At 40.7% G+C, this 13,873-nt stretch overlaps 1 protein-coding gene across 1 annotated transcript in view; it reads left to right on the top strand.

Annotated features, from left to right (window-relative positions):
* The window catches only part of RAD18 (RAD18 E3 ubiquitin protein ligase), a 431,063-nt gene that overhangs the window by 137,581 nt on the left and 279,609 nt on the right, over positions 1-13,873 (top strand). Inside the window, exon 5 of the mRNA XM_086948442.1 lies at positions 12,506-12,849. Coding sequence (XP_086804568.1) covers positions 12,506-12,849 — 344 coding nt within the window. The remainder of the gene's footprint in view (positions 1-12,505; positions 12,850-13,873) is intronic.

Here is a 13,873-nt window from a genome sequence, read left to right as displayed (position 1 = left end):
CAGCTCAGAATCACTACTCCTGCGCTGCAGACCACTCCACGTCTACCTGATGTAGGCCACGGGTGAGTTAAGCACGCAGCTATGGAACTTTTAAAGAGGTGAGTGACCCTGTAGGCCTCATTCCAGTGACGCAGGATGAAAAGGACCTGTTCACTACTACTGTTCACTACACAGTATGCTGCCACCACTGTGCTTGTGCTGCTCAACTCTTGGTGAAGGCGGTAACCTTCCACCACTAGGACGATAGTGCTTTGGGCATAATTCCCAGTCAAACAAGACCACAATCCGCAAGACAGGCCTATGTCATGGCGCACATGCATGATCCGTGTTTGCCTTTGATAAAAAGTCAGCATTAGGGATCCAGACAACAGTACAGGTGGACCCTCAGGGCAGGGGTGCACATCTCTCACCATGCAGAGGACTTTTTCGCCCTAACAATGCTTTTCTCTTAATTGTAATCTCCAGAAAACCTGTCCGAAATGAGTTCTGCAAGTAGTATTCATTAACCTAAAGCTCAATGAAGGGCTGAAGATATTATCTTTCAGAATGCTGGACCTATGGAACTCCTGTACTATGGTTTGTCAGAAGGGATGAGGAGCAAGTGCAGAAGATCTGAGACTTTTCTGTTCTTGGAAAAGCTTTCAAACTAAAGCTTTGCAGATTATTATTGAAAATGAACAATGGAGGGAGCTTGCTGTGCTAAGCTCGTTGTGTTTCTGAAAGTAATTTGCAGGGCCAGTGCTTCCTAGGGCTGGTTTGGAGGGCCTGGCCATTATGTGTTGATTTGATGTTCCATTTTGAGGACAGCAGGAGATGTCTGCGATATGGGCATTTTGAGCCCTTTCGGGTCATTCTCCGTCTGATGACTGTGGAGTGCACAGTAGGCGCCACAGATAGCTGGGAGCCAAAGAAAAGTCTGATTTCCCAGCCTGGTACTTAATGCACGAATTGAAAGCCACTTGTCTCTGTAGATTACCGAGTTCTGAATAATATGATGTGCTCACTTCATGAGTGATCCTACTGTTTGCAGAAAGATGCCAAGCGGATTTTTTTCTTTGCACAGCAGATGGAGCCCCTGCAGCGGATACCACTGCAGTTTCCAAGAAACAGGGAAATGCAAACGAAACAAGTTGAGACAAATGGCAAGCATACGGGTATAAGGTCGCGGTTGTCATGGGGTATGATCAGGGCGGACACAGAAGGACCAACCTTGGGTAGAACCATGAAGACCAGGGCTGAAGAAGGCACTCCTGGAATCACCTGGAGATGCTGCAGAGAATCATGTCCTTCAATACCTCAACAGGGCAAAAACAAGACTGGCCCAGGGGGACAAGAAAGATGGAAACAGAACTGTAATCAAGGCAGTGAACCACATAACAAGCACTACAACAAGGCAGGGGTGCAAGAGTCCACCCTAAAGCAAATGAGATTCCGGAAATATAAACAAGAGTACCAGCTACTTCCGACACAGGTAAAAGAGATTCTGCCCTCAGCACATGGCAGAGCACACACATTGTTCAAAACATGACGAAAAACACAGGCCTGAAGCACATAGATCAGACTGCCTCCACAATATAGCATTGGGGTTGTACCAGGAGAGGGGTGCTGGGGATTCTGTCAGATGTACAAGAAAGCGAGAAAGGACAGAAGAAGAGTTTGAAAACAATACCTATTTATATGTATTTTATCGCTGGGCGGTATTACCTGTTCCGAAATGTGCAAGAATTACTTAATAACCCGGATGTATGCTAACAGTAATGCACTCAGGGGGCATGGTAATGAGATTGCGCGATACTTAATAAGAAGGATTTGCCTCTAAACCTTGCAGATACTGCCCTGGGTTGCAGTGCTACTTTACAGAATCCATGCACGCGGGCATAATTACTTCTGATCCTATCAAAATTAATCTGCCACACATAAACTGAAGAAGAGGCATGTATGGTGCTCCTTGTGAACACATGACTAATCCCAATAACCAACAATGAGCAATAACCACTGGATTAACCACTAACCATGGACTCTCGGGGCAGTGTGCTGCCTGGCGTAAAGCGCTTCGAAGCCTCGTCAAGGGAAGTCTGCGCAATACAAATGCAATTACAGTACAACAGTATACAATGGGAGGAATTAATAACTAAGCATTGGCAAAGCTGAAAGGGCTGGTTTTCGCAAGGTGATGCGATGGACACATTTTTTTTTTTTTTTTATTTCAAGCATATGACGAATGGAAAAAAACCCATGGTGCCTGAATGTGGCCACCATATGTTTTGCAATAACAATTACAATAAATTAAAACATTGCATGTAATTTTAGTAGGACATTATGACTGCTTCCTGGCATGCAGGTGTGCTAAGAAGAGATATGGTAACCCTTTTAAGGTGCAAATAAAAGGTACGCCAAATCATGTCACATCTAAGTACATAATAGCACTTCAGAAGAAACCATGATATGAGAGGACAGCACATTCATTCTGTCATTGAATATCACAGTACAGTATATCTCAAAATGTCACATGACATTGGATTATTTAATATCACATTTAATCTCAACACATACACATCACATTACAACATCATATGCTGAGCACATAACAGGAAAACACAGAATAGCTTAGCATGGAACACAACATAGAATTACATCACAGACTCAAACAGCACATTAAAACACAGCACGTGGCATTGCAGTATAGAATCTTGTACCACATAACAGTACATTATAGCATAACACACTATGTGGTGTTACACCTCATCAAAACACAGCACAGTACACATGCCATCATAGCACAGCACCTTAGAGCAAATCAGAGAACATCACGCTCGCCAACGGTACATCATGTTATACCAGGGCACTCTCATCCCACATGAGTTAAACAGTTCTCTCCTGGTTTCTTACTAAACCACACTCACCAGGTGAAATTGGACCTGTTTCTCTCCAAATCTGCTGAAATCAGCTGCAGACTCCAGCAAGGTTCAGTTTTGTCACCAGTGCAGTTCAACATTTACATGATTCCTCTTACCAAAAGCCTTGACTCCTATGCACTAGAATACCCTGTACATGGCGATAATACCCAGAGATACCTGAAGCTTGGGGACAGCTGTGGAAGCTTCCTGAAAGTTTCATACTGGTTATCTCATCTTCATAGATGGATGCATTAAAGCGGTCTGTGCCTGAAACGGCAAGAAAACTGAGCGCGTGTATACAGGACTTTTGGCGGTAGGACTGCTAAGCATACAGATCCTTCCTGTGGAACTCACTCCCATAGCACCTGAGACTTGAACCCGGATTCCTGGAGATTCAGAAGGCTGCTAAATACTCACCTATTCAAACAAACATATGGTTAACCTCTTTGCTAGCGCTAGCTGCGCCTCAACAGGTCTGGTAAGAAGCCTAAAACCTTACCCACCATTTCTCTGGGTCATACATAGACATTCCCCTTGTACGTCTTTACAGTCATTTTACCATTGCTATGAGATCTTGGATTAATAGTAGCATTTCTTGTCCCTAAAGTAGCAGGGCTCTGGGCTGCCTTGGTTTCTTGCAGCGCATTATAAAATCCTGAATGAAATAGCCCATCATATCAGCAATAAACATCACACAAAAACATAGCACATCAAAGTAGCACAGTAAATCGGAGCACCACATGGCATTACACCACATCAGACGACAACACACAAGATGACATTGCATCATATCCAATATCCCCTGCTGGAATGGGATTGCCGGGGCAGGGGAAAATGCCTTATACAAAGAACAAACCCCGTCCAACCTTCAATTATATTGCTGTCAATACATCTAAGAAAATATGTCTGCATATGACTCAGAAGGACTCTTTTTTAATTTGAATGTTTTATGTGTTCAATACATGATTCCAAAATAATGTTTTCGTATCAAAATGTGCATCTCCTAGATTCAACAAGCATCCACAAATACTTGAGTACAGGTCTGTTGCATAACACAAATATTTCTTTATAAAAACCATACTGACTCATCCCCTAACACACATATCACATACTCACTCATTCTTTTATAAAGTCACTCATTAACATAAGCATAAAAAGCTTCATATCCATATATTAAGGGTCTTTATTTTGCTCTCACTATAGCTCCGCACAGTCATACATATTAAAAATTGGCATTTGTTGGGTAGCTGTGCGCATTACAAATGTAAACAAATAAATAAATAAATAAATAAATACATCTGCATATGAATCCAATATTTCACTTCTCTTATAATGAACAAAAGACAAATATGACCATGTACTCAATTTTGTAAATCTAAAGGGTAATCTCAACTTGTCAGTGTATTTGTGTGCGCAAGGGTATCCCTTTCTGATCGTCGAGGTTTGTTCTTTGTATTAGACATTATATCTTATCTAACCACAGTGCACAGTGGAATAATACATCGCATCATACAGTCGCACATCAACCTGCATTACAGCACAGCACTTCATAACACAATATGTAATGCGACAGCGCGTTATAGCACAGCAAATAACAACACCTCGCAGCATATAAAGCCCATTAGGGCACAGAACCCCAGAGCACAGCACGCAATAATGCTTCACAGCACATGCACCAAACCATAGTACAGCACACCAGTTCCTGGAACAACTCAGAATAGCATATTAGAACAGCACTGCTCATGAAAGCACAGCATAACACACAAAATCAGCCTAGCACATCAGACACTTTTCATGATGGCACAATAATTGTAATTGTATTCCTATATCACTTACTACCCCTGATAAGGCGTTGAAGCACGTTGCAGGAGTAACACGTTACTGCGGAACACACGGGTAGAGTTAAATAGGTAGAAGATTAGAAATATGTGTTTCTTTTTCCTTGTAGGACTAGTTGTTAAGTTTATGCACCTGAGCTCTCGCTCATTTACTCTAGTGTTTTGAACAGGAATATGTTAATTGAAGTGGTTCAGTAGAGGGAAGATGTAAAATGTTATTTGTGGACATGTGTGTCTTTTAGTTGCATGAGTAGCTAGAAAGATGGAGTAGTTAGTTTGGAAAGGATGTTTGGAAGGCAATTGTAGTGTGAAAGGTTTGGGTTGAGTGACAGAGTAGAAGGAAAGGAAAACATGGAAGCTTTTTCTTCCCTTATTTGTTTTAAATACAAAAATAATATATTCTATAGACATATATACACATGTATGTGTATTTATCTATATATATATATATATATATATATATATATATATATAGTATACATACATGTTATATACACATATGCAGTACATAAGTATACAGACACTGTTATATAATTTTCTTCTGGTTTTTAAATTTCTTTAGATATGTTTATCCTTCTACACAGAAGCATAGACCCATATACATATGTATATAGACACCTTCATCTAGATACCCAGACATACATATTATCATATTTGAATATACTTGGAGAGTTGCAGTGCCATTATTATTTATTTATTTTTTATATGTCAGCGGTATGTGAGGTTTAAACGTTGTTTAAAGTTTTGTTGCAGCATTGCAGCTCCTCATGTACTGGCTTGTGTCAATTCAACCATTCTTTTTTTTAAGTGTCTTTAAAGTAATTTCTTAAATTACTTAGCTCTTTACTAGAGTAATTAACAATATGATTCTCGAGCAATTTCAGGTAAATGTTTGTTATTTAAAGTGCAGGGATGTATCAATATAGCACCACATCAAGACAGTATGAACCTTTTCAAATACTGCCTATAATCTTTAAAAAGTAAACAACAGTTATCGAATAACTTAACTCACCCTTAGTCACAATCCATCCCTGGAAACGCAGAGGGGCTGATTACACCGACAAATGAGCAAAGGTAGGCAGCATAGAGAGAAAGAAAAGGGGTGGAAACTCCAAGGTTCTTGAAAAACTCAGCATGAATACAAACAAACTCAACGCCCAGTCACACTGGGTGAAATGCATTTATTGCAGAACATGTTATTTCCCAGTGTTCCAGTGAAGGACAGACCTGGCGGAATCCTCATGCAATAACATAGTGATTCTCCTTTCGTATGGACCTGAGTATTTTCTTTTTTACCAGAGCATTTGGATTGAAACCTGGTTAAAGAACAGTTGACTATACACCTAACTGCACCACTAGCTTTTTGCCGCTGTTCTCAGGATCCTGACTTTACACTCAGGTGTGTACAAGGTTCCTTGTTCGCTTCATTGGCCTTTGAGGGAAAGCTGCGTTCATGCTTCACCATCTGAAAGTTCACATTATTCTCCAATCCTAAGAGGTCCTCCACCACCATATTTTATGTCCCTGCCTGCAACACATCAATAGGTATTGCCGGGAGATGTGCCAGAACCCCACGTAGATACCTCCTCTGTAGACTGTTGCATCTGTGCATCAACCTTCACGATCCCCTTGGTCACATTCATTTGCTAGGTCAGTAAATCCCGGGCAGTGCTGTTGGCCTCGACAGAGTGCTTCTCCACTCACTGTAGCCTCTTATCAGTCTTCACCTGCTCTCATGCACATTTCACATTTTGCTCACTAGATGCTCTGTTTCTCTGGATTCGCCAGGCCATATTTGATGCACAAATATTAAAAACATGTGCCTTCCTACCCTCTACTTGTCTCCCATCAGGTCTTGCTGCCTACCTCCCTCCTCCTGGATCACTCCATGGCTGTTGTGCCTGATGGTCTCCCTTAGCCCCTCTGCTGCCATAAGTGCATAGTTCTCATCTCCCATGCTCAGATGGGCAGTAGGAGTACGGCTGCATGGCCGGTTGCTTTGCAAATTCTCCACCTTTAACAGCGAAAGAGGTTCCTTGTCATCACCTCTTCACACAAATAAGCTGCGTTTGCTGTGTGTCCCGGATTATGTGCCACAGAGAGCGGAAAAGAGCTGGTGTCAAGAGCTCCTCAGAGGAGCTGCCATCTTAGCCCCTCTCCGGCTCTGTCATACTTTCTAGTCAGTTAAACTACTGGATATTCATTTTCCCCAGCATCAGAAGAAATACAACACTGACTTACATCTAACAAATGGCAGTATGAAAATGTGGGGGTTGAGATTCTAAGAGGAGTAGCAAATTACAATAGCATTTGCAGCAACATGTGGGTACAGTTAAGGAAGTGCTAGAACGTGAGCTGTAGAATGTGTACTTTTCTGCTTCAACTTATTAGGAAGGCAAAGTGAACTAAACTTTTACAAGTCTTTTAGCTATAGCAGCATCCATATTGTAAGTCTAACACTCGCTCCATTCACAATGACATACTCTTTCCTTCTGACAGCTCTGATCCAGTTAGATGTATCCTATTGAATCATTGATGGTTAAAGACCACTGGTTGGGACATGAATAGTATGCACTTTGGATGGAGCTGGGTTGTGGAAGGATATACTCGTGTCTTTAGCCTCAGTAGCTTTATTGTATTTTCTAGTAATGTCTAGAATGTTGCACTATTCCTACACGTGTTTAATAAAAGAAACTTCAATAGAAACGTTATGACTTATTTAAAAAAAAACCTTCTCTTGAATCTTTTAAACTCTATTATTTATTTTCATAGCATATGCTTCAGAGACCCTGATGTCAAATCTGTTTGTGCCCTGAGATTATCATGGAATTTTCTTAAATTGTCTACCCTCTGGAATCAGTGTTATGATGAATCTTACGTCCTTCCAAGCAAATACCAGCAGGATGGCTCTATGTCTACATTGTGCCATCTGGCATCTTGACGAAGCATGATGTCATCTTAGTATGGCACAACAATACGCAAATAAACCATTTCAAGATGACTGCCGGGCGGTATTGCCTTTGCCAGTGCTTAAGCAGCAGATAAGCATTGGGAAAGCCAATTCCAGCAGATGGTAGAAAGCCATGTTTGTTCTCCCCAGCCTTCACAGTGGAAGCTGCATGTGTGGGAAACTGGGAGGGACAAGACAGAACCGTAGTGTAGAGTGTTTGTCTTTCTGTCTGTGCTTTAACAAGCCTCAGAAAGTGTCTGTAAATGTTTCCTGAGGCGAGTGTGTATTCAGACTGCATGATCTAGTTTGTAGTAATTGTTTAGGCTTTCAATCCCTGGCAGCACCAAATGCGAGACCTGTTGGCTATGCCAATGCTTGTTGCTTTTGAGGAAAAAAAAAAGTGAGACATTGGCCTTTTTTCGATGGTCATCCGGTTGTATGTCTCATCCTAAACTTTTATAATCCAATGATGTCTGGCCTGAGGAAACAATACAGGCCTGATGTGTTGTTGAAATATTGCTTAACCTTTTGTTGTTTGTGACGGAGGTACTACTTTCTGTAGCTCTTTAATCATACCATTGTTTGCCGCTGACCCTTTCATCCTTTATTGTCTTTCGTTTACCCCCTCCAAGTGGGAAATACCTCTGAATACAATGAGAACTGATTACTTGCACTCATAAATGCAGGATGTGATGTGTATGTGTGTGTTTGTGTGTCTGTCTGAGCGTCTGTCTGTGTGTCTGTCTTTCTGGTTGTCATGATCACCTTCATTCTCAAATAGAAGCACTGCTCAAAGTTGATTTTGCTCACTTGATCCTGGCCAGGGCTCTCTGCCTCCGTCTGAATCAGTCGCCCCCCTCCCCTCTGCATTAAGTAAATTGATTACACTTTGCAAGGATGTTCAGGTGAACCCTTGAGGTGAATGGTGTGTGGAACGGAGGGCTGAGAAAATCATCCTATTAATTTTCAAGAGTACGGAGGGTCAGCGCAGATAACAGCTCATTAAACAAATTGGACACCATTTTCAAAATATCCAATTAACAAAAAAAGGCTCTCTGACCCTTGAATGCAGTAAAATATGTAATAATCCATAGATGCTTGATGGTATCCTTCGGAAGTGAATATCCACTGGATGGTACTTTTTTGTTTTCATTAGGGAAAAAGTCACCCTGACTCCCTCTCTCCCTAATGGAAGTGTATTAGTATTAGGTGCAATCCCTTTTTAAGGTAAGGCTGAACTCTTGATGCAAGCGGGACCTTTAGGACGCCCTTGTGACTAATATTTACATCTGTAGTGGATGCTGCAGACAAAAGGATGGCCGATTCCATTTCAACGCGAGTCCAGCTCCAACTGCAGCGTTGAATGTTGAGCATTCTTGAGTGTGTGTTTGTGCATGACAAAACAAGAGAATACAGTGTGTTGAAGCGAAAGGTCCAAATGTTAATGACCATAGAATACAAATCAGAGGATAACATGACCGTTGATAGGCCATGATGTTTACACCTATTGCCTACCCACCAATATTATCACTGCACTTTGATATGGAGGAGAGGCACTTACTGGTCTCGCCCTAAATCTCAGAAGCTTACACTCACATTTTGGACTCAAAGCATACTGTTTTACTACATCCCAATAAGGCAAAGCTGAAAGATGTTTATTATTAACCAATAATACAAGCAGGTTAATTATACTGTACAAACTCATTAATAGCTCTTTTTAGGTTCCTTTTGGAATATTAATGGGGGATTTTTTAATACAGCAGAGGCTGCGTACTTATTTTAATTATTCATCTGAATGGATGACGATAAATACAATTGTTTCCTTAATACAAAATGAGCCCACTTTATCTATACTCCTTTTATAGTTCAATTCTGCGAGATCCTCTAATTTGAAAAATGGATTCCAGAATTTTTGAGTTAGTTTTTGTTGCAGGAAAGTCTGGATTTCAGCTCCAGTTGTAAGGTGGTATCAAAGGATGTTTGTTTTACTTGTATTGGTTTCTAAATCCAAGGTTGTGGCACGCTCCTTCATAAATGTGACTAATATATTAAAGGAGAAATGCATGCATTCTAGATATATATAGCAATCGCTCACCTGCAAATCATTTCAGTGTTGTCTTTCACCCCATCGAATTTCCCCTTTCATTTGAGATTAAAATGAATGACATTCTATAATGGTTCTAAAACATTGGACAAACGAAAGTGGAGAAAACGAGCTATCGTGAGTGGTTTCTCTTATTGAATGCATTCTGGCTGTCAGCCGTGTAATGATCTACTGCGTTAATATATAGAAGTGTAATCGTAACGATGCAAGCTGTAATTCAGCAAAACATGCAACATATAGGGATAGGAATTAGAGTGCAAAGCTTCAAAAACATCCAGACCTATAAGATCTTACTTGCTGTCATACTCGTGGCCAAGCAAAATACCCATGGTCTTGGCCAGTGGAGAAGTGTGGCTCAGGGGTTAGAGGCGGCAGACCCGGAAGCTGAGATCGACCCTGGACCAGGGTTCAATTCCCCGCCTCGGCGGGTCTTGGGCTAAAAATTCCACGGACTCGATAATTCTCGCTCTGGTGCCTTCTCGACTCACGGGTTCACACTCTGCGACTCTGGGCAATAGCTTGCTTAATCTCCACAACGGCCCCTCGCGGCGGGATGCCTGGCTTTCACCTTGTGGATACCCTGCCGGGGTTATCTCACAGGGGAATACCAGGACGGGTTCCCTAAGCAAGCGCCGGGAAACCCACTGCGGGTAGCTGTGCGCTATATAAGCTCAAATACATTTACATTTTACATTTACATTTTTTTGGGCCGAAGAAGTGGACCTCTGTAGTCCTTGCAGTAAATAGTAATTCTTGGCGTCTTACAATACCTGTATAAACGCCCATCTCTAATTTCTTTAGAATACATTGGATTCCACAACTTTTTTTCATAATGGGCATCTTGCGAAGCACCCAGTCACCTATACCAGTTGAGGTCATAGAACATAATTAAAGGAGCTTTTTAAAAAACAAAAATGAAACATGACTTTTCTTTCTTCTGCTCTAGTTTTCTGGCTATACAGTAAAAAGCAGAAAGAGGCATTTATGCCAACATGTTTATTTTTTTGCACCACTTAGGTAATGATATAAAAGTTAGATTCTTTCTTCTGTTTCTACATGTTCTGAGGGATAGTGTCTTTAATTTTCTTTTTCTTTTTTTTAAAAGAAAACGGATTTGATTTCACAGATTCTAATATATTTTATTTTTGGCAACAAATATGTAACAGCTTTTTTGATAAGTTTAATTTTGCTGTAGAGATTATTTTTGTATTCTTCATATTTGCAAACATGCTCTCTCTCTTTCATATGAAAAAGCTATGCACTAAGTGGTTTGTAAGAAAGGGGATGGTGTGACCATGTACTAGAAGGAATAAAGTACACACTGTTATACATTATACGGATATTGCAAGTCACCTTGAAGTTCCATTATCTCATAAAAGGACTTTGCCTTCAGCCCTGTCGCTTTACATGGTCAAGGATTTCCTCAGTGACTTACAATATCCTTATAATGTACGCAGGGTGTACTTTATCGCATATATTATCCTCATGAATATCCTGTGGGATAGCTGGACCAGTATCATTCTAAAAAACGTTCTATATCCATAGTTATGACTCCAAGTACCGATCTTTGTTCATTTTAGAGATCAGAATAAGTTGCTAATCTAAAAAGGTTGTTGTGAATTATTCACTTTGAACTGCTTTTTAACAAATCCCCCAGAAGAGGGTCTATAACTACTTTATGTATCTTAAATAATTCTGGATTCATTCCATCGATATCAAGTCATTTCCCCATCTGAATCAAGTCTAATACATTGATTATCCGATTTACTGTGATTGCCCTCATGCTCTTTTTGTATTGATTTAAATAGAATAGGTAAGATTTTATTGTGTAAAGAAATTAGACAGCCTGCTCATTTTACAGATTTGCCTTCTACCTTCACTTTTAACTTTCAACTTTCTGATGGAAACCCTTCCCACTTTTACAATGTCTAGTAAGTAATTGATAATGAAAGCAAGCTCTGTTTCTCTTTTATCTAAACGTAATTGCAACCATCTGATTTCTCCATTCGTCCTTGTGATCCCTTTGGCCTCATATGTCTCGGTTTACGGTGTGGCTAAAGATGCGAGTATTGGTGGTTTTGCAAGCCAGGAGGCCACCTGTATGTATTTTGTCCACAGTGGGTGGGCATGCAGAAATACACTAAATGTAAACCCACTTGCTCACAGGTTTAGGATTAGCAAAACGTAGGTCAGCCAGCTTAGGGAGCTCCTGGTCGTTCCCGGTCTTTAATTGGAAAGCCATTTCTTCTCACCCAGCAGATACTCAGCATCAGTCTAAATCTATCTTCTTCATATGCCTGTGTTTCAGGTGATAGTGCAAGTAACAGGATAAAATGTAGTTTTATAGCTCCCTTTATTTGAAACATGTCCTTGATATTTTTGATGAATGGATCTTGCCTCAATGTTGGTTGGGCTTTGTCTGTCTCTGTTCATGATGTGGCTGAAGGCACAAGCAGTTGGTGGTTTTGGAACTCAAGAGGCTGTTTTTTGTTTGTTTGTGGGCAACCAGAGAGTAGTGGCTTTACATTTTCATATTATCCATTCAACAAATTGTGGATTAGTAAGAATATATAAAAAACCTGAAATAAGGGTTTAGCCAATCACACTGAAACTAAATTTGGCTTCTTAGTTAGACCGAATTTTAAAGAGGTTCAACACCAATAAAATGCACACATTTATCTAATTGTATAATGTTTTTATTTATTTTCATTTTCAGGAAGCATCTCTACCAGTTTGTGTTGGATTCCCCTCCCATATCCCCACCGATGCTCCGTGGTTCCCGTTCTTCTGATAAACAAAACTCCAGGAGATCCATTGGTGCCGCAAAGGTGAAGCAGGAAAGTGCTTGCATGGACAATTTCTTGCTGAAAGCCAGCACTTTGGCACCAACACGAACAGAGGACACTGACAGTGAAGGAAAAGCACCTGTTAAAATGGAAGGGCTTAGTGATACTCCTGAAACTAGCAGACTTACGACGGAGGCCACATCATCCAGAAGTCCCGGTTGCGCTGCAAGTCCTGGGCGAGTGTCCACGCCAGGGCCAAAAGAGGTCCCAAAAGGTTAGAGCCTCACTTGCCGGATTCTATGCATGCTTCTGAAATGAAGTGGAACCAACCAGTTACCTCTCATAGTGTTCCAAGCTGGGTGAGAGCATAAGCCTCCTGTGCAATAGAATAGAATCTGTCTCTCTGATGTCCTAGCTCTGACATTCAAAACTGTGATGTAACAAAAAAGCTAATATTTTCTGTTCAGAAGGATAATTGATGTGGCGGCTATATAACACTTCGCTCATTCAGTGCTGTTGCAAAGCAAAAGGAAATCTAACTTGTCTAATTTCTTCAGCCATACGAAATATGTTGGTAAAACATGGATCAAGAGGAAAGCCTCAACTATTGGCAAATATCATTGATTTAATCTCTACAGTACTGACAGCGGTGAAGCCTGCTGTAGGTATGAGATATTTAGATCCTCGATCCGCGGTTTGGTAGTATTGGTATTAACGTTAAAGAAAGGCAGAATAATTTCAATTTATCTAACAAAAAACAGTGATTCACATAACTCCGAAGAAGGCGCACCCAATTTTAGTTTCTCCACACACAAATGCCTGTGGTAATAGAGTGCTTTTTTTATTAGGGTGTCTTCTTTGCTGGCCATCTATTGTGTGTCAACATACAATGTATGTGCACGACTACCCTGTGGAAGACATGCATCTGTGCATTTGCACAGTTATTGTGTGGAGTCGCTAGAAAATTGTTGGTGATGAAACTGCAGCAGTGTCCACACAAAGCCCCTTCATAATATATATTGCACTGTGGGTAATGCACATAGCGATGCACTGGTGCGGCTCGACCATTGGCGAACAGGGGTTTTAAAGTGCATAGGACACATGGGAACTCAAGAGGAATCATAGTGAATTTGCGGTTGCTTTTAAATAACCACTCCATGGTCAGTGTGTAATAAAACATGAAAAAAGGCAAGAACTGCAGTCTGAAAAAATTAAGATTCTAAACTCACCCCATCATCAATTATATGTAAACAGAATCTCAAATGTTCATTGTTACTTCACTGGCGATTGAAACGAAT

This window comes from Lissotriton vulgaris, unplaced genomic scaffold (assembly GCF_964263255.1).
Source record: "Lissotriton vulgaris unplaced genomic scaffold, aLisVul1.2 SCAFFOLD_1581, whole genome shotgun sequence".
Taxonomy (NCBI): domain Eukaryota; kingdom Metazoa; phylum Chordata; class Amphibia; order Caudata; family Salamandridae; genus Lissotriton; species Lissotriton vulgaris.
The sequence above is the reverse complement of the archived record's forward strand: the minus strand, read 5'-3'. Positions and strand labels throughout refer to the sequence as shown.